This window comes from Rhyacophila brunnea, unplaced genomic scaffold, assembly GCF_057557595.1.
Source record: "Rhyacophila brunnea isolate RB1 unplaced genomic scaffold, BYU_Rbru_1.0 scaffold_7, whole genome shotgun sequence".
NCBI lineage: Eukaryota > Metazoa > Arthropoda > Insecta > Trichoptera > Rhyacophilidae > Rhyacophila > Rhyacophila brunnea.
The window spans coordinates 42,158,876-42,185,334 of record NW_028233339.1 but is presented as its reverse complement, the minus strand read 5'-3'; the positions used below and the strand labels follow the sequence as shown (position 1 = coordinate 42,185,334).

General features: G+C 34.2%; 2 protein-coding genes across 11 annotated transcripts in view; one reads left to right on the top strand and one right to left on the bottom strand.

Annotated features, from left to right (window-relative positions):
- Nucleotides 1–4,344: 4,344 nt before the first annotated feature.
- Ran (RAN, member RAS oncogene family) lies at nt 4,345–12,816 on the bottom strand. 2 transcript variants are annotated; one of them, XM_085958267.1, is made up of 3 exons: nt 12,711–12,816; nt 11,931–12,388; nt 4,345–4,926 (listed from the first exon to the last, which is right to left on the bottom strand). In XM_085958267.1, exons 2-3 carry the CDS (start codon nt 12,360–12,362, stop codon nt 4,711–4,713), a joined length of 648 nt encoding a protein of 215 aa, XP_085814393.1. In that variant the 5' UTR covers nt 12,363–12,388; nt 12,711–12,816; the 3' UTR covers nt 4,345–4,710. The 2 variants fall into 2 exon arrangements, with proteins under 2 accessions (XP_085814393.1, XP_085814394.1); XM_085958268.1 differs by lacking the exon at nt 4,345–4,926 and adding an exon at nt 8,675–11,162 and having other exon boundaries at nt 11,810–12,388.
- Nucleotides 12,817–13,047: 231 nt separating this feature from the next.
- Syx1A (Syntaxin 1A) overlaps nt 13,048–26,459 on the top strand; it is a 187,386-nt gene continuing 173,974 nt past the window's right edge. For 6 of the 9 annotated variants that reach the window (XR_015071947.1, XR_015071946.1, XM_085958258.1 and 3 more), the window contains exons 1-2: nt 13,048–13,229; nt 26,001–26,090. Coding sequence is in view for 7 of the 9 variants with exons in the window: in XM_085958258.1 (XP_085814384.1) it covers nt 13,197–13,229; nt 26,001–26,090 (123 nt within the window). In the remaining 2 variants the exon portion in view is untranslated. Of the gene's footprint in view, nt 13,230–25,997; nt 26,091–26,459 lie in introns of all 9 variants that reach the window. The other 3 variants (XM_085958257.1, XM_085958262.1, XM_085958261.1) reach the window with 1 other exon arrangement.

Genomic DNA, 26,459 nt, shown 5'->3' with positions numbered 1-26,459 from the left:
GTTTCATCGTATTTGTATTTTCAAATTTTGCAATAAAATTGGACATTCTCTAGATGTCTTCTGCATGTCATTACTCATTAGGTATGTTTAAAAACAAGTTTTGTTTTTAATGCAGAAAAATATTTTCTTTATACATGTTCAAACACGGGCAATAACATGATCTTAAAGGCCGGCCACACGCTCATGCTTCACTACAGTATTGCCTGCGCAAACCGGTTTGCACAGGCAAACCCGTGCGTGTGGACGGCAAAACTGTACACCGCGCAAAACAAAAACTTGCTTGAAATTTTAACTGCGCAAACCGAGTCTAACAAGCCGCGCTTAGTTCGTCGACGGTTACGGTCTTTTTTCATTCATACTTATTTGTTTTCGTTGGATTAAGAATACCTAATATTACACATATTATTGTTGGAACGTTTTTTAAATTCATTAAACTGTGCCTAAACAAAATCACAATAGATAAAATATATCGATAGATCGATTATAGATATAATAATATTATATCTATAAAATATTCATATTTATGTATGATTTAATTGCAAAATTTCAGATATTTTATAGACTAGTATTTTTTGACTATTATCTATTATGGCTTGGTTTTCGCAGGGTTTAATTGAATTTTAAAAACTAACCAACACCATCTGTAAATTGTAGTCTTATGTCAATGAAAACAAATACGTATGACTGACCAAGTTTAGTGTGCACCATTTATGACGGATCTTAACAGTGTACCTCCACCCTTCACCACTAGTCAGTGACGTCCCTAGACATAATGCCGACCCTGGGCAGTGCCAAAATCTCGCCCCATTTTTTCTACAGTATTTTGTGCCATCCGTGCACGGTGTCGTTTCTTGTCACCATGGACATCGAAGGGCAGCGGAAGTAAACTAGACATCGCGAACTCGACAAAAAATACAGTCATTAATTAATACATTTTGTTTCCAGTCAGTGAGCTGAATTTATTAATGGAAAGATATTTTCGTTATTACAAAGTTTAAGTAGCTATTTCTATATAAACGAAATGATTCTCCTCGATTTGCCGCCCTTCGAGAAACTGTTGCCTCCAAGCAACGCTCTATCTGCCTACCTCCATGGGACGTCACTGTTCTTATTCCAATAATTGTTGAATATTTCTAATGCGGTGGTATTTAGTTATTCATGGTGGGGTTTATTGGCTTAAGATACTTTTAAAAATTTGCCGAGAAAAATCAATGAAATACATATTTCTTTTTATTTAGATTTTTTATGTAAATCTTACAATTTTCAGTTTTTTATTAATTATTTTGATTTATTAATAAAGCAATAATATTATCCACCGCTGTATATTCGAAAATTAATATATCGATTCAGCGAACAGTCATACTTGCGCTCTGATACTAGTAAATAATTCCGATACAATTCCGCCACCCTCGCCGATTCGATTTTAATACGATCCCGCGACCTTCGTTGAAACGATTTCGCCATTTTCGCCGTTTCAACCTGCCACCTATAGACACTGCATCACCGTTATTATCGCCCATCCGGAGGGTTCCTGACGAACTTCTTCCCCCACTAATAGTCTTTTTTAAGATAGTTATCGACGGCCGAATGATTTAGAACTCTTCTGAAGCCGTAGCACAGCGCCAATAATCACATTCAGTTATTGTTACCGGTATTTGTGCACCAGTTCGTCAAAGCAAGCCAAGATGAGCAGGATCCCCTCGCTCGCCAGTTTGCTGAACCCGGACTATTTTATAAAGTCTCTGTTTTCTGTCCATCTCATTTAGCTAGTCGCCACACCGGGCCCCCAGGCTAAAGCCCTATCAGCCCCCCCCACTTGTGGGGGCCATGACGTAGTATATGTAGGTAACTGCAATTACATATTACTAATATTATCATATCGTTACAGGTTGAACCAGATGCTCATAGAGACATGGTGATAAAAAAAATTAGCTCTGCGAAGCTCATACCGCAAAGAAATGAAAAAGGTGAAAGAATCTGAAAGATCAGGCGCTGGCACTGACGACATATATACACCATCGTTGTGGTACTTTAACCTGAAATGATATGATATGATTAAAAACCTATACATTTTCAACCGAAAATAATGAGTAGGTAGCTAACTACTATTTTATTTTTGGACAAAATACTATAATTTTTGGGACCACGTACCTACTATAATTTTGGTCCGCGTACTATACTATATACACGCATCAAAAATTTGCTCTAATAGTAAAAAAAGTCGCCTGTTTACTTCAAGATTATTAAAAGTGTAAAATACTTATATGGTTGTGGAATACCTACAAATTTTTGATTATAGTTTGTCGATATTAAATACTTCGAGTAGATGTAGGTAGGTACTCAATAATACGCTGAATACTAATTTTTACCTCGCGGAACAACATTTGGGAAACTTTATGGGTAGGAGGACCCACCAACGATCTTGGCCTGGGGGCTCCGCTTCAGGATGTGGAGGCCATGGCCTACCCCCCACGGGACGTCACTGCCACTAGTATATATTATATTTAAGCAAAAAATGCTGATTTATATGCGAGTGTATGTTTCTTCTAAATAGCCATTGTTTGGTCCACTTGGATCTGGAGGATTATTTCTCTTTTATTAACCAATAAACAATAGAAAAGCGCTTGTGACAAAAACAAATCGTCACTTGACACGACATTGCTGCGATTCCGAAAAACAGTGTTTTCACGATGACGACTTCTGTTGTAACGTAATGAGGTTTGCGCAGTTTCACTTGTGCCGTGTGGCCACGTGAGAGTGTTCCGTCTTTTTTGCACAAGCAAGACCGTGCAGGCAAGCCGCTGCCGTGTAGCCGGCGCATTACTCCCCACTTCAGTTGTCGTAGGCGCAACACATCTCACGTCTTGGGTCTTGGAAACATTTAAAAGTGCATCACTCAGAGCTGAACCGAAAACCCTAATTTTTTTCAGAGCGATAACCAGAAACCAATATATTAATATTTTTACTTAGGCACATCCGATTTTATTTTTCATGGTTAATGGAAATATGTATATTATTCTAGTCTGAAAATAATTTATGATGGAAAAATGAAACTAACATTAAAACAAATAGTTTATGCCTGACGCACAAAAATACAATTTCCTATGTACTACAGTATAACCTCGTTTTTACGTGCCCGGAATTCACGTTTTCTCGGCAATTGCGTGTAATTTTTTCAGTCCCGATGTATTTCAGTACATTTAATACCCGCATTTACGTTTTTCTTTCCCGCGATTTACGTCGGAAATATTAAAAATATGCGAGTTACGCGCGCTTGACAATGATTGGGTCGTGACATTTGAACGGCGTAAGGTGTTTGGAGGGAAAGCTCCGTGTCTTTAGAATGGCGCACGGTGATTGGTCGGCGAGCGACGCTGTGATTGGCCCGAGTTCGGCGCATAACGAGGTGATTGGTCGCCATCTTTTCTTTTGGCATCGTGTTTGTGTTTTGTATACACCCGTCTGTCAGTCTTACAAGTTCGCGGTTTATTTATTTCATATTGCTTTCGGTTCGATTATTATTCATTTTTACGTCCTCATTCTTTCAAACACATAATGTCTAACCAAAGGAAAGATTTGTCAGTGCAAGAGAAAAGGAACATTCTCGAAAAAGTAATAATTTTGAACAAAATTTAATAAAACGTTATTTTTTTAGAAACATAAAATTTTTTTTCAATACTTACATTTTCCCTCAAATTAAGTTTTTTTTTTCAGTCCCTTAAAAAACGTAAAATAGGGGTTATACTGTATTTTGTATTAACTTGGTTTTTGTTATTAGACATATCACACCCACGATGGCCGCACAGCTCTTTTATATTTTTTAAAGAATATTATATTCTTAAATCTTGTGAATTATTCGTTGAATAAAAAAAGTTATTAAAATTATTAGCAAGTTCAAGTTACAACACAAAAATATCTTGGGAGTAATCCGTGACGTCGGTTAGTAATCAAAGTAATGCCTAATTTGATTTAAAATACAAAAGTCGATTGCCAATCCTAGCTCAATTTGGGAAGCGCTTGAAGAGCCAATAGTTAAATTTATCGTAATTAGTATGACAGCTTTAGCATAGTGGTCTATGTGCGGTGGGCGCGATACCTGGAGAGATGCAGGTTCGATTCCTGCGGGTTGTCTTACTTTTTTCAATTGGTTATAATACATTTTTTCAGAAGTGTTTTCAAAATGATGTATGTTGTTCAAAAAGACACCTTATATAAAACCAAAGTTGTTGAATCTTTTTCCAGCTAGATATGCTGTCTGTGTTTTCATGTTTCCTGAGAGTTAGTGATACTTTTTTGCCATCACAAAGAATGGCGGAGGACTATGGGCGAAAATAATAAAATATATCGGGTTTTCAAGTTTATTACATTCTTCAAATACAAATTTTACATCAAGCTTAAGAATTACAGTTTAAAACTAATTAAAATTAAAAAAAAAATACCAATGTTGGAATTGAGAATGTTGACCTCAAGTCGTTTTTAGACTTTACTGAATAATAACTGAACTGGGCTGTCATCAATTAAAATTCTAAGATTCAATCTGAAATGTGCAGTTTCCAGAATAAATTACAAAACATGTTTTTATTTTATTATCGGCATCAGGCTGACATGACAATACAGCGGAATTATGTATTGCAGATACCAATGGAGAACGATACAATTCGAAAATGAACAAATAAGGTATGGTATGTCTTAAGGCTGTTGGATTGTTTCCTAGAGATCTTCGTCTTCTTCTGGGAGGGCTGTTTCCTGGGCTTCTTTGAGGTCCTTCTCGAGCTGTCTCTGCCATTGTGGGTCCATTTGAACTTCTGGGGGTACGAGGGCGGGTGTGGCGACGAATTCCAGGTTGGGGTCTCCGATGAGCTTCCTTGCGAGCCAAAGGAATGGCTTTTCGAAGTTGTAGTTGGATTTAGCTGATATGTCGTAATACTGGAAAAAAATTGAACAAAATTATTATATGACGATCGATCCATTTTGCTACTTGGATGAGAAACAAAATTTACCATTACCAAAGGGGATTAAAAGTGCTTTTAAACCATCAGTTTTGCTATCCAATCAGTATCCGTTTCTGTCGAACTGTCAGATAAACTGACGTGTGAATATAAATGCAAAACTGAAGCGGCCAACTGAAACCAAAACGAAGACGAGATAGGATGGACATTGTATCTGTATTTAGAGTTGCCAGTTAAATTGACGTGTAAATTACTATGTATGTTGCCATATTTTTCATACTACTTTTCTAATTTTGATTGAAATATTATAATATATTTAAATATGGGTACTGCATTACAACAACCAATATGTTTAGAAAGTAATTATAAAAATTATATTCATTTTTAGTAGATAAAAAATACGTAAATATACACCGCCGATTCTGAACTGACTTGGCAACTGAAACGTCGACTGAATGGGCAACTGATCGTCTAAATACACCGCCGTTTCAAAACTGAACGGACGACTGAATGGACAACAAAACTGACGTTTAAAAGGACCTTCAGATATACTTGTCGAGTGTGACTTCTATACTGTAACTGATGTCAAATCTGCCATCTAGGGAACATCCCTATCCTCTACTTCCATCTTTTATACTGCATAAATCTCTCTGATGCGTGCCATAATGGAAAAGTCACATTGTACAGGTAACCTCCCAATGATCATGGGGAATAAGTTTTGGGCATGTGTCGTGTTACATTTCAACATGTCTACAGTCATCTTCAATACACCTTTTTACCAAATACCGTTAGTTAATCAACTAAAAATAATAATTATTATTTGACACATCGTTGTTAATAATGAGTATCAACCCTGCATAAACATTATCCGTTATTTTGAATAAACCAATAAGAAATCTTCCCGCCCGTTCCGGCTGATGCAATAAAGCTGTAAGTGGAAAGGGTCACGGCCAGTTACTTGCTTCCGCCCAAATAATACGTACTCATTAATTAGTATTCAGACAGAACTGACGTCAATCGGATAATTTTAAACAACAGTACTACCATGACGCCATTAACATTCCCTTTCGGACAGGGGAGAGTTTTATCAAGATTAGAGTTTCCAGCCCAGCTGAGAGTAAGCAGAATTCAACCGACATTAAAGTTAAGTAACATTTAAACCATTTTAGTCTCAGTGTAACATTGTGCCAACCAAACGTATTTCATCGCTTTATTAATTTTCATTTCTATATTACAATTGGTACATTTTCATGTACCAATTGTAAAATTTAAATATTGTAATTGTGTTGTATTAACAAACAACCACATTATTATCATTTCTATTTCTAAAAAAATACACTTTCTAAAGGCGCTCAAATATAATATTTTTATATAACAATCGAGGTTACGATGGGCAATTATTAAAGTCAATTAAAAAATGAAGCATTCTACATGGAAAATTTAAGTTCACCGAAAGCCGAATCTATACACTCTGAGATTTAAAAGTACTATTTCTTTCGAGTTCTATCGACAAACTAGCAGGCATTTCTTTTTAACTTTATAGCATTTTAACACTAAATTTATTACAAATTTACACTAACTATATCATTATTTTCCTAAATATAACACATGGTCGTGATCTTAATAAACTAAATAACAAAATAACTTCGCAATTAAAAAAAATTACATTTTGCAAATTTCAATGTTACAAAAATTACAAAAAAGAATCTAGTTTACCTTGCCCGTATTGTCGGTTTACTTTTGTTTCAATGGTGTTTAACTTTATTATATGTGAGCGAGATTTATTATGAGTTATGACGATTCCTGGCGCATGTCAGATGCCAAAACAAGTGCAGGACAAAAAACCAAAATATTAAAAATCAATCGCGATATTATGAATTCGCAGTCACCAGTGTTGCAATGAACTAGGGTTACCCCTTACTAGTAAGCATAACATAACTTTGAAATTTACCTGAAAATATAAGAAGACTACGAATGTCACCGCAAACTATTGGATATTATATGTTTGGGAACAGCTAATAGGTAATAGCGCCTGTACACATGCAAGGATTTATTGTCAACAATAGTGTGTATTTTAAACTATCGTGACAATAACTGTTTACACGTAAAAGTCCTGACTGTCTCTCCAATCTCATTCTTCAAGAGTGAGACGCGATGTTGTCATTTTATGGTACTATTTTGACAGTTAGTGAAAATAGGGTAACCTCAAAATTCGTTCGTAGTTCATTTTTTTGCTGGCAGGTTCGCCACTGTCGTTCTATTGCGCAGGCGCAGATCAAAAAATTCTCAACTGTCGCATGAAAATTCAGAAGTTTCCGAACTTTTTTGATCCTTGCATGCTATCTTGCAACTGCAGGATAATACATGTTTACACATACATTTTCTTGTTATGGCTGCGATAATACGTACTGTCAGCAGTAAATCCATGCACGTGTAGATGGGGTGTTATAAATGATTATATTTAGTAAATTGCCTGTTCAAGTAATTAATAATGTCAAGTGAAAGTGGTGCCAAAATCGCGTGTAGTGATCGGTGTTAATCCTAGTAACGACAGTGTTGAGTCGGGTCAGGTAAGAAAATATAATTTATTGCATCGCTGACGTGCTGTGACATTTTTTGATAAAACGGTCAACGGGTCATTGCTTCGTGTAATTTGAGAATTAGTAAAAATAAATATTACTATGCTCCACCAGTGTAAGTTGTCAGCTGAGTGAGGGCGCCACATGCCAACATAACATTCAATACTTTTACACTGTGATAAGCTTAGTTCTAAATTCCAATATGGGACAATGTATGGTGGTATAGTACAAAAATGCTATGAAATTGTGATGTGACTTTGTAAAGAGAAATAATAGGTGTTTACATAATACACATTCAAAGAATTAACATAATGTATGATATTGGGGTTAAAAAATTTCATTTAGTCAAGAAAAATATAGTTTCTGAAGTCAGATGACAATATTTGGTAAATGAGTACACCTTGCATTTTTGCACATAATTTGGTATTGTTTAGAAATAACATTTGATGTTTAGGTATATTGTTAAATAAATCCCACGACCCATTGCGCTTAGAGGCCAGAGCAAATATAAAATATGTCGGTATGTCACGAGTATTATTTTTTCAATATTCGATGCATGGCAGAGTTCTTTTGAGAATACCGTTTGTAAGGGATCTTGGCATTGCGTTAGTGAGTAAGCTGTCATTTAGTGGCCATAAGGCTACCATTTGCAAAAAAGGGGCTTCATCTTACGTACTGCCCGGGTCTTTACATATGTTACGGTATTAAAAATCCTTTATAACCCCTTAGTTGGAGGCCGGCTTGATTGTTTGGGGCCCGCATCAGTTGAAATATGACCTTATGGTGGAGCGAGTTTATATTTATCTATATATCGCCATGTTTTTTTTTTTTACTTAAACGCGGTATAAATGAAAACTCTGCAGTCTTGGTAGTATTGACCTGTGTGTCCCTGATAACTATCGTGAGCATCGTTTGTTCTCCCAACGTGCAGAACTAACCTGCCATAGGTGATTCCAATTAGGAGTGCAATAACTCTGTTTAACCAAATCGCTTTGGATGTTGCCATATTCCACCCACGTGAGGATGAGTAGGCATAGGTGGGCATTATTTTATAATTTTTAAAATGCTATTATTTAGCTCATTCGGTGTATTTCCTTGTATCTACTTTATACTTTTTGTATTTACTCTTTCTATTTTTTTGTTTTTAAATGTCATGTGAATGTCTTAAATTTATAATTTGTAAAGTTCACTATAATGTAAAATAAATTTGAACCTATCATCGACGCACTTGTCTGGCAATTGTCATTGCCACTGAAAGGCACTCGGAGGTGAGAATGCAATGTTTTGTATGACGCAATCATCATTCGTGGTTTCATATCGTAACCCTGATCTATCCAACCTGAGATAGATGACGACCAGTTTTGCTCTGATGACAGAAATGCATGATGGACAATGTATTTTCACTACATCCGACATTGGAAAACCAATAACAATAGACTAATCAGTTTCCTTATCGATGGCTTATCGAATTGAAACATTAATAATATGAAAAAAGGGGTAATTTCGTGGGCAAGTCATTTTATCACATGGCATTATGTACTGAGCTACAAATTCATCTGGAGAATGGCCAAAAATAGAACTACGAACTACCATAGGACGCCATATTGAAAAACATCATTCGAATGTCAGATTTTGCCAGTTACGAGTCGTGATTGGGTAGTTTTCAACAGTGGCTCTCCCATCTCATTCTCTAGATAAGTTTGTAGGTCTGTACTGAAAAATAGTTAATTTGAAAATGGCATGTTGGAAATTTTTTGTGAAATTGTCCTGAGCCCTGTCCACATACGGGCTTCTCCCTTTTCGTTTCATGAATTCATCACAGTGCATGCGTCGTCTGCACATTGCGTGCCTCAAACCGGTATCAAAATGGTCATTATTTGCACGCAGGCAGATCTGACAGGCTTGAATTTCTGTTTAACACTCCAGCAACTTTGTATTTTTTCGAGAAGGTTGGGATATTGATAGTATTTTATTCTGACAGATGACGTTTACGGTGGTGAATATTAATTCATACAAGAATATTTACCACTCATGTAACGCAAAGTACAATAACTAAATGGCAGTAAACTTTTGTCATTAGGACACACACAATTATCATTTAATGTGATCGCGCGGCCTAAGAGTCGGCCTATCGCGTCGTGGGTCCCAGGTTCAAATCCTGGGTCTGGCAAGTACACATATTTTTTTTCAATTTATGTACGAGTCAGAGTATGGACCTGACATGCATTTCTCGTAAAAACAAAATCTGTTAATATAAACCTTCACTTTTATTAGGATCGGAGATGGTCGGATCGGATTGTGTAAAGTAAAATAAAAATAACAGTACAAGTCAGTTATGGGGAAGTTAGGCGGGAACCGCGCTAATTATCATAGCCGATTTTGGCAAAATTCGTGAATTCAAGAATGAAAACCTAACCTAACACATAATCCAGTATATCGGCTATTTTCAATGTGTTTGCTGGCTTCTCCATAACCGACTTGTACCAAAATAACTAATATAATTAAGTGTTTGTTGTTTCGAACGTTACTGTTTAACTTTTTCAGTAGTTTTACAAGTAAAGGCATTGCATTACCTACCTACCGAAAATAAATATGTGTGTCACATGCGAATCGATTTACGTGTACATATTATCTATGACTTGACGAAGTGAAAACTTTGATGAAGAATGCAGAAAGCGAGACGAATGTCTCCACTTGAGGCATGCACAAAACTACTCAGTGTAAAACCATAATAAGACAAAGTGGATGATGAAGTGATTAGATGTAGATCCATATAATACGGATGAATTACAGTCAAAGTAGGTTATTATTATCGTGGATATAGTGAGATCTCGGATGTAATGAGGTAACATTCGTTGACATTTTAGTTTATGATTTTCTCCATACATTTACTCACTTTTATAACGTGCTACTTATCGGGTATACCAAGATAAAATATTGTCAAAATTTTTCTAAAAACTGTTATGTCGATCGTTTAAAAAGATTTTCACCCTAAGCAATAAAATCCGACCGGACAGGATGCAGCCAGGATCGGATTACGTTTAGTACACTAGTTAAGTGTCTAAGTACGTACCTAATTGGTGTTTTCGCCGACAAGATTGAAAAAGTATCTATGCATATATTTGAAAAAAAAATCGAAGGTTTGTGAAGCAGCGGTCATTACAATAAACAACTTCTTTTGTAGTTTATGAATGCCATGCTTGTTACGGGGATTTTTGCGATGGTTTTCAGATTTTTTATGTTCTATAACTACATAATTATGCTTACTCTGGACAATGTATAATACAATGGACAATAATAAACATTACAAGGTGGGGAATGTCAGATCAGTTAAAAACTAACCCGCAAATTAGAAACATGAGATTGAAAACAATGAAACAAGAATCAATTTTAAATTTTATAAGAAAAGTGGATTGACAGAAAAATGTAATATGTGTGTAACGGGTGTGTAAATAAATTCTAATTGTGTATTTTTGTTTGAATTGCGATTTTTTGTGTTATGTGACCGCTCATTTAAAAATACCTATTCTCTGATATAACGAGTAACGCTTATAATGAACAAATTCAATTGGTCCCATCTTCCTCGTAATAACCAAGTTCGACTATATTTAAAAAAATAACTGTCATTATGTACCTACCAATGACATATTAAATGGACAACTCACTTCATACCGGCGCGCACGAGAAATTGTGCATGAAAGTCATTCACAGATGTATAGGTAGATGTCACGTGACCATATGACGTATCCATTTCCATTATGCGATACAAGCTTCGAGAATTTATAGTAATATAACCTTTATTGTAATGGCGTATGACTCATGACTCATTGCGTTAGAAACAAATTCTCGGTTACTTACGACTTCTCGGAGATTAGACGCAAGTGAGCCAGCGCATCACAGGCGACTATCCAATGGTTTCTGTCATTCAATTGCATTGAATGAACATTATCTTAAAATGGCATTTTATAAATAATAAATAATACTAACACATGAAAAGTGATATCCCATCTTTCTTGGAGTGTTAAGTAGATTTTTTTTACAATTTTTAACTAGGCACATTGGCATTTTGTAACACAATAATAACGGTCGAGTCGAAACCTGACAGTCAGAAATTTTGTATGGGCAGACCCAGCGGTGTCGCCAGACCGCTTGCAAGCAGAATGTTCATTTGAGCGTAGGATACCGATATTAAAATATGAATTTCGCCATCCGGCAGACCCGACACAAAGTGAGTGTCATTTTATTTTCTAGATGCTTCGTCCATATTAATGTCATTGGTACCTACCTATAAAAATATTAATAGTGAGTATTGTATAAGTTTGGTGTAGGACAAAAGGTTTTCTTTGAAGCATTCGGTAAGCATAGTAAATCTATAGAAAAGAAAATAGCCCAACAGACATACCTGTAAGTTCTTTTTCCGGTGGAAAACAATGGCCTTGGCTTTCACTTTCCTATCCTTAATGTCAACTTTGTTTCCGCAGAGGACGATTGGAATGTTTTCACACACTCTGACGAGATCCCTGTGCCAGTTGGGAACATTTTTGTACGTGACTCTTGAGGTGACGTCGAACATTAAAATAGCGCAATGGCCTTGGATGTAATAACCATCACGTAGTCCGCCGAACTTCTCTTGGCCGGCCGTGTCCCACACATTGAACCTTATGGGGCCTCGGTTGGTGTGGAATACCAATGGATGTACTTCGACTCCGAGGGTGGCCACATATTTCTTCTCGAATTCACCCGTGAGATGTCTTTTCACGAATGTCGTCTTTCCAGTTCCTCCGTCTCCGACGAGCACACACTTAAAGTTAGGCATATCTAGTTCGTTTGCCATTTTAGTGATTTCGAATTATACGCCAACTGAAAAAAGAAGTGTTTGGGTACAGTAAACTGTCATCGGCTGCACTGTCAATATTTCGCAACAGAAGATATAAACAGCATAATATATGAAAGCGAAAACTTTAAATGCTAACAAATAATTGTTATTTTGAAGTTTGAAAGGCCCGATGAAAACAACTGAGAAAAGCTTTATTCAATTTCCTATTGAATGGCGCTCTAAATGCGTCTCATAGGAATTTCGTACAAAAGAGCCGCCTTTGCAAGCTCATATTACGGTATATACGAAATAATTTACTGAAATATTGAAGATGTTTAACAATAAATATATACAAGTTTCAAATACCTGAGCAAAACTGTCAAAATCCAAAGGATTGGAACGAAAATAGACGATTATATGCAGAGCCACAGATAGTCGTTAGGGCTCACAATGGCGTTTCTTTGCTGAGATCGGCTAACGGACATATGAGTCAGAGGTCAAATCATGTTTGTAATATTTTAAAAATATATTAATAAATTATTTTGGAAATCTAATAAATCCCCATACACTGTTTAATTTTTGTAGTAATTATGACATTAGAATATGTTACTTTATAAATTTATTTTCGAATTAAAAAAAATAAAGATTTTATTTTGATCGACAGGGTTTGACGTCATATGAGCATGCGCAGCGCCATCTGCATGACTGCATAAGTAGTGTGTTTCAAGGAATCGTATCGATTTTTGCGAACGTAGTGACCGTGTACTTAGTTTAGTGCTGTTCGATGGAAAATTTAGTGAATGGGACTATTTTATAAACTAAAACGTTTTCACATTGAGTGATCGCACCAATATGACGAAGGATCGATTAGAAGCGCTGCGGGCAGTAAGTATTACGCTATTCATACTATTCCTTTTGTCATTTTAATTTCACATAATCCTCACAGAAAGTAACCAATTACTGACATTTCGTTGATACTGTTCAAAGTTTGAACATAATAGAGTAATGCCACAACACGGTGAGAAAGTCACCACCTATTCTTGTCATTCTATCTTTATCAGGAAGTAATTGTGCCAACTTCCTTTTCTTGTGACATTCGACCGAGTTTTACGTCCGCCCCACCCCTTAACTCAGTTAGGCGGTACAAAATAAAATCCCATTCATAATGCCTGTTTTTAAAACACATCATTTCATGTATTAAACGTTATATGAATTTATAGCATTAGATTTCCTGTGTGTTTTGTACATTGTCAAACCTTGAAGTTTTTGCCCGCTGTACTAGATTAACGATTTACCATACAGTTTTTTCTATACCTGTATACTTCGATGCTTACCTATGTTTTACGATGAATAATTCTTTATCTATCCCAAAACAATGAATGCATCATTCATATGTTGTGAAAATTACCAATTAATACGATGTGTTTTACAGTATTACTAAACTACACTTATTTCGACAAAATGACAGTTCTCACATAAAGGTATCTGTCACCTTTACCGTAAGATCGGATGTAATAGCATGATAATATCGAATGCCAGTAATGAATCATAGGAAATGAATGTTATTAACATTATTTACAAACATTGTTGCATCGGTAATCTTTGGTTTGAAGTTTGGTGTCGATATTGTACTTGTAATAAATTTGTAATCTCATATCAATCTAATCTGTCAAGTAAGTGTGTAGTGGTGTGTATTCATAAATTTTATTGTCAATCTTCATTATTTGCAACTTGCAACCCAGACGAATAGTTGTGGGTTTCATTTTTAATTTCAATATGGCTATAAAATATGTTTATTTTTAAAACCTTCAAACTTAATTTTTTGTAAGTACCTAGGTACCTATGTACCTAGTTGAAAGGTGTACAAGTTTGAACAATAATATTTTTTAAATTAAATTTTCGAGTATAATCAATACAATAATAATTACTAGGTACCTTGGTGTTAAAAAAAAATCATAAGATACCTATCTAATCTTTATCAATAATTATTTATCAACATACTCACTCTTATGATTGTACTATTTAAAAATCATTTACCTCTATGGCAATTTCTGTAGGTTTTTTGACGTTTTCTATGTACCTGCCTATCATTAATAGCTTCTCGAAATTCTTGACCATTTCCAGGATAGAGAAGTGAAATTTCTCACCTATGCATGGAATTTAATTTCTTAGTCTAAAGTCATTAGAAATTAAATTCTAATTCCATCAATTACCTTCGGTCGATAATATTTAATATTAATTAATATCCATAGAATCTAAAAATATACCCTCTTTACCCTCTAAATATTTTGATTCCATAGTGTGAATATTGTCTAATATTACCATATATTTATTTATATATCTAATTAAGTAGGTAACTTGTCACTCTGTCATATTTTCAGTAGCTTCAGCATTTAAGGACTTAATTGATGATATTATGTAATTTAGGTATACCTACATCTTATTTTATCTCTTGGTTACATTGCCAATTTGCAAAAATTAAAACATTACCGTGACAGAGACATTATATTTTCCAAAAACGTATCAATACGTAACATATTAATTACTTAATAATATATCCACCACATACTTATTCACACACGACATGTGTTTCGTTCACATAGTAAAATTTATCAAGTAGTTATGTATGTATATTCAACTAGGTACCTAGGTACTTGAAAATGTTGATTGTGTGAACGAAATACGTTTCATGTGTAAATAATTTCATAATACTTATATAATGGGTAAACACCAAAATTAAAATATATTAATTTCTATCAATTAAAAGCTAAATCTTTGAAAGAGTTCAACCTTTTTTATTGTTTGTGCATTCATTGTTCTGGATTAAACCAACGTATATTATATTATATAATCTAATTAGATAGGTAGATATCGAGATTGCTAAGCTGAAAGGGCAACTTTACAAGAGAGCAATCAAGGTTTTATTGATTTAGTTATAAGTATATTTTTCGTTGACTGCAAAACCAAAAATAGTTGTAACTTCGTCGTGGTATAGATCTTTTTTAACATATTGTGCCCAGACCAGTGCCCATTGTGACAATTAGAAATCATCAGGCTTTATAATGTTTGAGGCTTTCACGGTTGTTTTTTATCGTAGTATATTCTTGGGTTTTCACCGTGTCTCCTTCTTCCTTCTTTACTCGACGTTTCGGGCTCGTTGCAGAGGCCATTATCAAGAGATACACTACATTTCATCATAAAACATATCTCTTGATAATGGCCTCTGCAACGAGCCCGAAACGTCGAGTAAAGAAGGAAGAAGGAGACACGGTGAAAACCCAAGAATATACTACGATCATCAGGCTTTGTTAGGGATGAGTGTAAACCATTCACCAACGTAATGGCTCTGGATCAAATAAAAATATATATGAATTTTGCCAGACGCGGGATTCGAATCCGCGTTTCACAGCTTACGAGCTCTGTCCATTATACCGTGGGTGTTGGATGATAATAAATGAGTCTATTCTTCTAAATATGCTCCTATTAAAAAAAAAAAAAGTGTAAATGGCTAATTACTAACAATTTATTATAGGGTCTGTCATGGTTTCAAATTGCAGCATGAAAAATTTCACGTGTAATCTAGGTTTCAAACTAAACGGTAACCCGTCATGTTATCCAGAGCATTTCAACAGGCTTCACGACATTGGTTGTTATCCATTCGCTCTATTCAGGACCAGTATTTTTAAATGTATTTTGTGCATATAATGTTCTTCTCTATCTTCCTTCAATATTCGTAACATTCACCACCATATTGTAGGCTCTATGATAATATCGTCACCTCAATACTACAACTAGATAACTCTGATTTGGTCATTGTTGGGGAAATGATATTTAAACTTTACGTGATTAACATACATCTAGGCTATAACTATTATTTATAATAAAAGTGGAAAATTGTGCTTATCTAATTGGGAACAATTAATATAATATTCAATTGTATGAAAAAATATTGTAGTTAGTATAATATGTATATTTATGGTTTTAATTTTATCTAATATTTTCAAACACAAAATTAACACAGTTCCCATTAACTTCTGGCTTATCTAAAAAAAATCTTTTTTTTTTAAACGGTACATGTTCAAACACGCGCGTTATCATGATCTTACTCCCTACTTCAGTTTTAGTTTGTCAATTTATGGCTACGGCCGTATGTTGTAGCTTAACCACTGGGGAATGGCAAAAGAAATGGCGTATTTCAAAAAACACTACCTTATTCTTAGGTCAATAATTATTATAAAGCAATCATTATTCGTATGATGTTTATCACATTTGAATGGTCAAAAACATAGTTTATAATCAGCATCTTTAGAATTATCTTCAAATGTGTTAATCTTGCCGATTTTTTGAATAATAAAATGCCTAATTCTTTTCAAATATGGGATCACAGAGATTATCAGTATAATTTTTTATCGTAAATATTTCACTATAATAATGTCGACAAATTATACTAATGGTTTTATAAATGCGTTTAAAAATTAATAAATGTAAAAAATCCTAACACCACTGCACATGCATGTACTGAAATATGACTATATTCTAAAACATTAGAGCGAGAGGTTTAAAAGAATACTATTTTATGTAATAAATATACTTTATGCAGTCATCAAATGTTTAAAATAAATATAAAGGATAATAAGGCTTCAAAATTATATAAATATATTATCTACAACGTTTAAGGAATGTCCAGGATCATGCTTTCAAAATGCAATAAAAGCTCCATTTTGACCTACGCTGAGCATGTCCCCCCTTAAGCCCTGTCTAATCCAAGCTATGTAGATAATAGTCAAAAATATTCTTCTATCTATGATGTATATCTAAAACTATGTAGGGTTTAATAGCATAATTTTAGATATTTTATAGATAAACGAATATTTTTTTGACTATTATCTACTATAGTTTGGATTAGGCAGGGTTTAATTCAATTTTAAAAACTAACAAACACTATATTACTATAATAAAGTACAAATTGTAGCATTAGTTCAATGAAAACAAATAGTTTGACTGGCAAAGTTTATGCATTAGATATTTATGTCGGTCCTTAGTAGCCTACCTCCACCCTTCGCTACTGGTATATGAATATTATATTTTATGGTGGTTCCTTAAATTGGATTGTTTTAGAAGACATTCAGGATATTTGGATGACTTCCTTATTCATTGTGTACATCAGGATTTCCCAAACTATGTTCCGCGGAACACCAGTGTTCCGTCGAACCTGAATAGGTGTTCCGCGACACTTTGGAAAGATTTTATACACTGCAACACATTTAAAGATCTTATAGGTACTAAGTAGAAGTAAAATAAGTAAAGAATCTACTTCATATTGAAAGGCGAGTGATGATCAGTGATGTCAGAGTGCTATCAAGAAGATATGCAATTCAAGGACTCAAAATCATCAAAGTCATTAAGTGCTTTATTTATTCATATTTTTATGTTCATATTAATATAATATCATAGTTTTATATTTAAAAATAATTACTAAAGAAGTAAGGTGTTATAATAACATTTTTTTAAAATTGTTACTAGTAGGTATCTATTACCCAACCTAAAAAATAAGTGAAGTGTTCCGTTAAAATTTCCGGGTTTGCAAAATGTTCCATTTCAGAAAAAGTTTGGCAAATCCTGGTGTACATAATACTTTTACATACTTACGCAAGACATTTTATTTGTTAGTGGTAAAAATGTAATGGCAGTAGGTACCAACCACAGAACAGATACTGAGAGAAATGAGTGGTACCAACGGTATATGGGCACTTTAGTTTAGTTTAGACAATCCTGTTCTGTTATTTTACATAATATGCGTGTTCCTAAATTATAGAGATTACTGTAGGTACATATTATAAAGATCACAAGAATTAACAAGAAATTAGATATTGTTATTTACATCCTTGAATGGGATTTCCACTTAGTTTATAATAATTTACTAAAAACATGAATAAGCTCGTCATTAAATTAATATAATCTATTTTACTACACAATATATTCACTTTAGTTTATGAAGACTACTCCCCAGTTTTCTGTTATAATTAGCCCTACACTGAAGATCTGTGGTTCGATAATTTTCTATGTTTATGCCTATTATATCACCTGTATTATATTTCTCGATCACTTGGTTTAGTTACGTCTACAATAGTATATTTTTTTTTTTTACGAAAATGTCTGATTTAATTTATTATTAAAATATTTTTTTAAAACACTATCTATTTACTACATTTAAAATATACACTACACACGGACACAGTTTCAATGTTATAAATTTTTCAACATTTCGTGTAATTACATATCTGTGGTCTTGCATAAATTACGTCATTTTGAACCTTTCATTTTTCCATGTAAACCGAGAATACAAGCTGTTCTGGTAAATTTTATAAAACTTTCGATCGAATACCTACTGTCATTGTTTAACATAAGTAATTTGGAATGACCAAACAAAAGAACTTACAAATATGGTAAAATAGTATACTTACAAAAATTACCAGTTTTGCATACATACATACATAATATATATTATATTATGAATTGGCCAAAGAACAGATAGGTATATTATCGTGGAATAATGACTCAATGCTCTGAATTTGAGAAACGTTTCACTTTTCGATTCAAACTGCCAATAATATTTAATTAATTCGTTGAATACAAAAATAGTTAATTAAAGATTATTAGCAAGTTCAAGTAAGTTACAACAAAAAATCTCGGAGTGATCCGCGACGTCGGTTGGTAATTAAAGTAATACCTACCTACTTTGATTTAAAACACAAACGCCGATCGCCAATAGTAACTCAATTTGGAAAGCGCTTCAGAGAGTATTTATTAACCGATTCGCTGCGGACCTTTTAGTTAATATTTATTTACCACATTTAAATGACATGCTAATTATATCTAATGGCCACCTAATGGGGAACGCACCAATTGCATTGGACGCAGTGAATGGGGAGCCATTAGTTAAAATTTGTCGCAGTTAATTATGGCGACTATAGCATAGTGGTATAATATACCACATATTATGTGCATAGGCGCGAAACCCGAGAGATGCGGATTTGATTCCTGCTGGGTGTCTTACTTTTTTCATAAAAAGATTTTTTCTATTGAATATATTTTCTCAGAAGTGTTTTCGGAATTATGTATGTTTGACAATAATATCCTGATTACAAAAAATACTTTTAGCTTATTATTGTATTGTTTTTTTGGCTTGCTTAGGTGAATTTACGTTTTTAATGGAGTATTCGATGTAGGTACACGTGTAGTGAAAATTTTTCGAATTTTTGAGAATGTTATTTAAAATTTTTTCGAGAAATGAGAATCTCAAATAATCTAAAGAAATGAGAATGAACAAGGCTTCGATTGAGACCTCTAGTTCCCATCTTACAGAAAACCAATTCGAAACCTGTGCAATATTAGCGGTGGTTGGTACCTAATTATACTAATTCACCGAGCTATTCAAAATTAGTGGACAGTGTTTATCGACGGTTTAGTGTACCCACCTACGTTCATGATTTCATTTAGAATTCATATTTGATAGCCAACAGTTACCTATGCAAATTTTAATCATATACTGTTGTAGTTATTATTAGAATGTACATGTACCAGTGGCGAAGGGTGGAGGTAGGCTGTTAAGATCCGACATAAATAGTGCACACTAAACTTTGTCAGTCATATGTGTTTGTTTTCATTGAAATAAAATAAAAATTTACAGATGGCGTTTGTTAGTTTATAAAATTCAATCAAACCCTACGAAAACCAAGCCATAATGGATAATAGTAAAAAAAAGACTTGTCTATAAAATATCTAAAATTTTGCAATTAAATCAAACACAACTTCGGATATTTTATAGATAGAACGTTTTTTTTTATATATTATAGTTTGGTTTAGACAGGGGTTCATACATTTAAAAAAATGAACCAACGATATGTGTAATATGTATTCTTAATCCAACAAAAACAAATATGTATGAATAAAAAAGTGTGCACAATTTAGTCGTATCGCCCAAAGTATACCAAAACTATTATGATTTGGGATAGGCAGGGTTGGATTGATTTCTAAAACTAACGAACACCATTTTTGTAAATTGTAGTCTTAGTTCAATAAAAAAACAATGACTAACAAAAACGGCGGAACTTAACAGCCTACCCCCACCCTTCGCTACTTACATGTACACAAAGTATTTGACGAACTGCAGCAGAAAATTTCCTGCAAAAGTCTGCCTTACATTGAAAAAACCTTCTTCTATAGCAGTGCTCCGCAACCTTTTCTCAGCCACGGCACACTACAGGTCTTCCCAGAATTCCGCGGCACACCACACGTAAAACAATTTATACACCAAAACATTGACCCCAGGCCAGAATATTCGGCGCCCCCCTACCTATCGCTAGGGTTAAACACAATGTGATACTTTAAAATAGCGTTTTTTTCAAATGATGTTCGATGTAAAATTAATCGTATTGATTCTATTTTTAGCGACTTTTTGTATTTATTAATACATCCACTTGAATTACGGTTAGTTGTCGTTTTAACAATAATTATATGTCGAGTATTGACATAATTTGTATCTAACAATCGTATGTGCGAAAATAGTAACGGTGGCGAAGTAACTTTTTTTGCTATTAGAGCAAACATGTAATTTGTGTTTATCTCACTTATCTGCTTGACCTGCCACGCCGCCCTCCTGAGCTTAGGCGCCACAATACCTACATATTCCCATGTATTTGTGTTAGCAATAGAATAACTAATTAATATGATACCTGAGTTTGTTTCAATGAACGTAAAAGTTGTTAGCCTTACTTACTTAGTTTGGTAGCCTTGTCAATAATACGAGGATATTCTTTATTAACCGAAATCCATAAAATAGCATAAGCGCTTCTATAGAACTTTCGGCATTGGTTGCAAAAGGGTTTCGAATGCAGTCGTATTGATTGTATGAAAGTTATGATGAAATTTCTTTTAAAGCGAAGTTAAATGTTTTGGAGACGGATCCAAAATTAATTACTTGTTTTCATTGGTGGTCTGGTAGGTCCTTTGGTACATTTGTAGAGATCCTTGTCTTAAATCCTTCTAATTTGTCAGATCACGTCAATATATTTTCATTCTGACCTTGCATTGTTTTATTAAGTTTATGCAGGTGCTCAAATTTATTTATCACCAGTCATGTATGCAATTTTGGCTACCAAGTAATTATTGTATAATATACAAAATCATTTGTGTTTTTTAAGCAATGCTCCGCGGCACACCTAGCAATGTCTCGCGGCACACCAGTGTGCCGTGGCACACTGGTTGCGGAGCACTGTTCTATAGTACATAATATTATTACAGATGGTGTTGGGTTAGTTTTTTTTTTAGTTATTTTTTAAAATTTATTAAGCCCTGCCTAAACTAAACCACAATCGATAAAAAATATTCTTGTATGTCATTAAATCATACTTATATAATTTTCGATATTTTATAGATAGACAAATATTTTGTTGACTATTATTTATTATGGTCCGGTTGCTCAGAGTTTAATTGAATTTTAAAAAGTAACACTATCTGCAATGTGTAATCTTAGTTAATGACAACCATTAGGTTGTATGACTGACAAAGCTTAGTGTTGCACTATTTTTGTCGGATCTTAACCGTTTATACAATTTCACATAACATGCTGATATAATAACACATATTTTTTTTAAATTAATTATGATCATATTTTTAAATGAAACAAATCATCGCTCAGCAATCAAATTCTTTAAATTAGATAAAAAGTTTTTTCAAACATTGGCCTTGCGATATGAAATTGAGTTTATTTTTCATACAAGCAAACTTTACAGTAAGAAAAATGCATAATATAATGTCTTTATCTTATGATTTTATATTAATTAAAGTACTTACATAAATATTCAAAATATGTTTTGACATACTTACCCTTTTCTTTGTGTAAATTCCAATAGACCAGTTCAAATCACTTGTCAATATACACAAATGACAGAATGCGCACAGGATACAGATATAGCCGGCAGCGTCAATATGGTTACGTTTATGCTCTGCGCGCAATTCCCGCAGTCATTTTAAGCAATACGGGTGACGTTTCATACAGATTTGGTTTAAATATGACTCATAATGCAGGAGGCTACATATGTAACCAGAATTGGCTTATGCCCGCTAAAGGGCAGTCTACCTCCACTCTTCGCCACTGAGTAATACATTCTTAATATTCGAACTTCTTCCCTTTCACACGTGATATAATTTAAATTTAAATTAATTCATTATTTAAATTTATCTGAACATTTCATTGCATTGATTGTTTAGATATCGACGGTAGAGCGTGTTATAAAAAGCTAATGAAGCTTGCACAGTGAGTGGTACAACAGTAATATCGAATATCAAACTAATGTATATTGCTATAGCCGTAGAAATTTAGTGAGTTGAACATTACCCTCCGAATTAGCATCACTAATGGGCAGGTTGGTTCTACACTTTGGGGTACGTAAGAAACAACTAATGCTCCCGGTTTCTTAGATAGTTATCACTCGTTATCAGTGACACTCAGATTAACATTACCCAGAATAAGAGAGTTCTCAGTTACATCACGCATATGTCGGAAAAACGGTAAAGGTTTATGGCTGTTCTGTATTAATTGAACTGCCATTGACGTGGGAGAGCGCTGTTACTAAAGTAAAGTTTTTGTCATTCTACATTTTTTTAGTTTAACCGTTAACCAAACCGACTGTTAACACAAATGTCTATTTTTTTATCGATCAATTATAGTTCTGGGTGCAAACAAATACTCAACGATTTCTGAAAATCTATCTTCATGCTTTCGCAAATTCGTGTTATTTTATGTATATGGTTAGGTGTTAGGTACATATACATTGTACGTAAAACATTTCACCGTGGCACAGTTCGCCGTGAGCTTTCTTATCGGAAAGAGATGACCGTTTGTCCGTTTACTATACGGTCTCCAATATTATTAGATTCAACATGAACATTAATTCAATAATTGTCATAGCTGATTTTGGCAAAAATCATGAATTCAAGAATGAAAACCTAACCTAACAAATAATAATAATCCAGTATATCGGCTATTTTCAAAATTTGTTTGCTGTTTGCTTCCTGTAAAGTGTAAACCGACAAGAACCGTGTTTTATTTAGACATGAATTTTATCTCAGTACTATACGACCCAAAGAGGTTGGACGGTCTTTAATATATAGCCATATTATATTTCCGATATAACACGGTGAACTGTGATACGGCGAACTGCAGACGTACAAGTTTCCGGACACGTATGGGACATAGTAAAGAAAGATATTGTTGTAAATAAAATGGCGTGTTTAAATTATGAAAAAAATATTTATTAAATTTAACCAAATTAACATTTGCATTAAACACAGAAAAAATAAGCTAAAAAGCATAATTAGAATAAAAGTTAAAAATAGCATTAAAAATAATTCTAATAAGAAGGATGAACCTAGTTCCTTGCTACCAATTTATGAACGACTGTTCTGCTCTTTTTTTGTCAGCAGCATTCTTAAATCGCCGTGATTTATTTTCTGTCAGTTTCTTTATTTAGTTAAACTAGTAGTAACTATTGCAAGTATTCCATTTTGTGTGTCTATTTGGAAAATATAATAAGTAGGTAATAACTGGGAATTTAACTGTATGTTACATGAAACATGTGCGGACAGTTTTTCAAATAACTCTTCTGTTTTCTTCTTGCCCCTGAGTCGCTCCAGCACCCGATGGGAGGCGATATCGCTCAATTTAGAAAACACTGTTGTAAAACATCAATATTTATCGTTAAATAAACGAATAACGGGGAGAGTTTGGTTGTGTTGTATCGGTTAGAGATGCGTTTTTAGCCAGCCACCTTATATCGGATCCAGGCGTTTTGCGCCATTATTAGCACCTCTCTCGATCCTCTGCTAGATGAAGACGTCTCCTTGCTGTCACGACTCTTATTCGTCCTTAGTGTAAAGTCTCAGTGGCAAAGTTGAGCGGGGCGGGCGTACGGCGTGCATGTTAACCAGCACACTGCACGCTCCTCACTGCAAAACGCTGCCACGGAGGCCTTACGCTTAGTAGGTATTTAAGCCTTCTTCTGTTTAACACGTAATTTCACTAAACTTGATTATCTCATCGATCCAGTGTGGTCTTGGTTCCCATGCATGTGTTTTAATATCCCTTGGGTACAGTTGGATGATCTTTTTTTATGTTTTTACCAAGGCTTCGACTGCGACTCCTTGTCATGTCGCCTCTTCTCATCTAGAAGAGGATCCGCCGATTAGGCCCTCACTCCAATTCTGTTAAAGAACTTTACAATTCTGCCCTTTCAATTCGTCGACACTCTCTAAGATATCCGCAATTTGCAGCTGTACTCTGTGTCATTCATATGTACTGCTATATGTACAATGTCCCCCAAAACATTACATTCATCGCAGAGCTGCGAATCGCTTCTTCCCATGAAGACATCAGATCTTTTAACCATTCTGTGTCCTGTTCTTAGCCTCAATATCAGCTTAAGTTCATTTCTCTTCAAATAAGACTACTAACCAGGGTACCGAACGTGGGGATGGAAAATTGACTTTTATCCATTCTTCGAGTGTTGTCCCATATCCTCTACAGCAGTGGTCTCCAAACTCAATAAGGATGTGAGCTACTTTCAGAAATTGAAATTGTCTGGCGAGCTACTTATACATATCCCTCCTTTATATTTTGTTATCGTCGTCCTTTATCTTACCATACATAATATTAGTACCTATATTACTTGAAATAAATTAGGACATCGAACTTACAATAAAACATAAAATGCGTACTTTAATTATTTATTCATAAACTAAATAATAATTGAAAAATATCTTGAAATAAGTGAGTAAAAGTAAAAATAATTAATGAACAGTTTCTATATTTACTATCAACTACCTCCATAGTGGAAAACGTCTGTTCACATTAGTAGGTAGAACAAAACAATGCCTTCATTTTGAGCGCTATTCGAATTAAAATTTGATAATTTTCTGTTGGGACGAAGTGCCATACAGATTCTACAGTTGAGGTAACACAATCACTGCTAACATTTTAATTACCTTTTAATTACTTACCACATTTAAATAACACGTTAATTACATCTAGTAGCCAACGACTCCAAACGCGCCAGTCACGGTGTTAGCACTTAATGAGTTAAGCGACAAATCACATTGAAATTCTATAAATTCCATTTCTGATGAAGGGCCATCTTCTTAAAAATTTTTGACGATACATCTGAAGATAACTGTTTTTCATGTCGGAGTCCAATAATAAAATTTGAGAGGAACATTTATAAATGATAAAATACCCTTCGCGAGCTACCGAAAATGCCACCGCGAGCTACCTGTAGCTCGCGAGCGACCGTGTGGCGATCACTGCTCTACAGTCTACAAGGTCTGAACGCTTTGAATAATGCCAAACATTATAGTTTGCTCCATCACCAGTTTATTTATTATCCGATTTATGTGGATTATGCCCAACATCCCAACATCTTTCCATACCGTGTTGTGTTGTTTCGCTTAGTTTGTTGTTTTTTTAAATCTTTTTTGAATGTAAGATCAGTAGTGAATGTTAGTACCTACCTACTGAAAAATTGGACACTGTGCTTTAAGGATTGTACTTGAAAATGTGTATGAACTCGATTAACGTGTGTATTCGTCCAACTATTGCAGGCGCAGAGCGACGAGGATGACGTCGGTCCGGACGATGTGGCGGTCAACGTCGAGGGCCGCGATGGCTTCATGGACGAATTCTTCAGCGAGGTAAGTCTATTTTACCAAAACATATTTCAACGCACGTACCAGTTTGGGAAATACTGATCTAAATCAAATCTTTCTCGTTACACAGTTTGGGAAACACTGAATTCTAAATCTAATAATGAACGTTGAATCGTTGAAAATAAATGAATAAAGTTTTTATTTAAACTGCGGTTTAATATATTTTATTGACAACTTTTCATAATATTAATTACGTACCTAATCATAAATACGCAGATGAGAACATAACAATATAATATTTTATAAGTTAAAAAATAACCTTTAAAAAGTCTGATTCTTATTGGTTCGTATTTTATGAATATTTTTATAATTAAAATGCACTTTGATAAGTTCTTTAGAAGACAAAACTATTTT

Bases quoted from the DNA above. Each gene is read 5' to 3' on its own strand.
- Ran (XM_085958267.1), bottom strand. From the start codon at position 12,362: ATGGCAAACGAACTAGATATGCCTAACTTTAAGTGTGTGCTCGTCGGA. The intron at 4,927-11,930 runs GTATGTCTGTTG...ATTTTTTTCCAG, and splicing joins ACCGGAAAAAGAACTTACAG to TATTACGACATATCAGCTAA.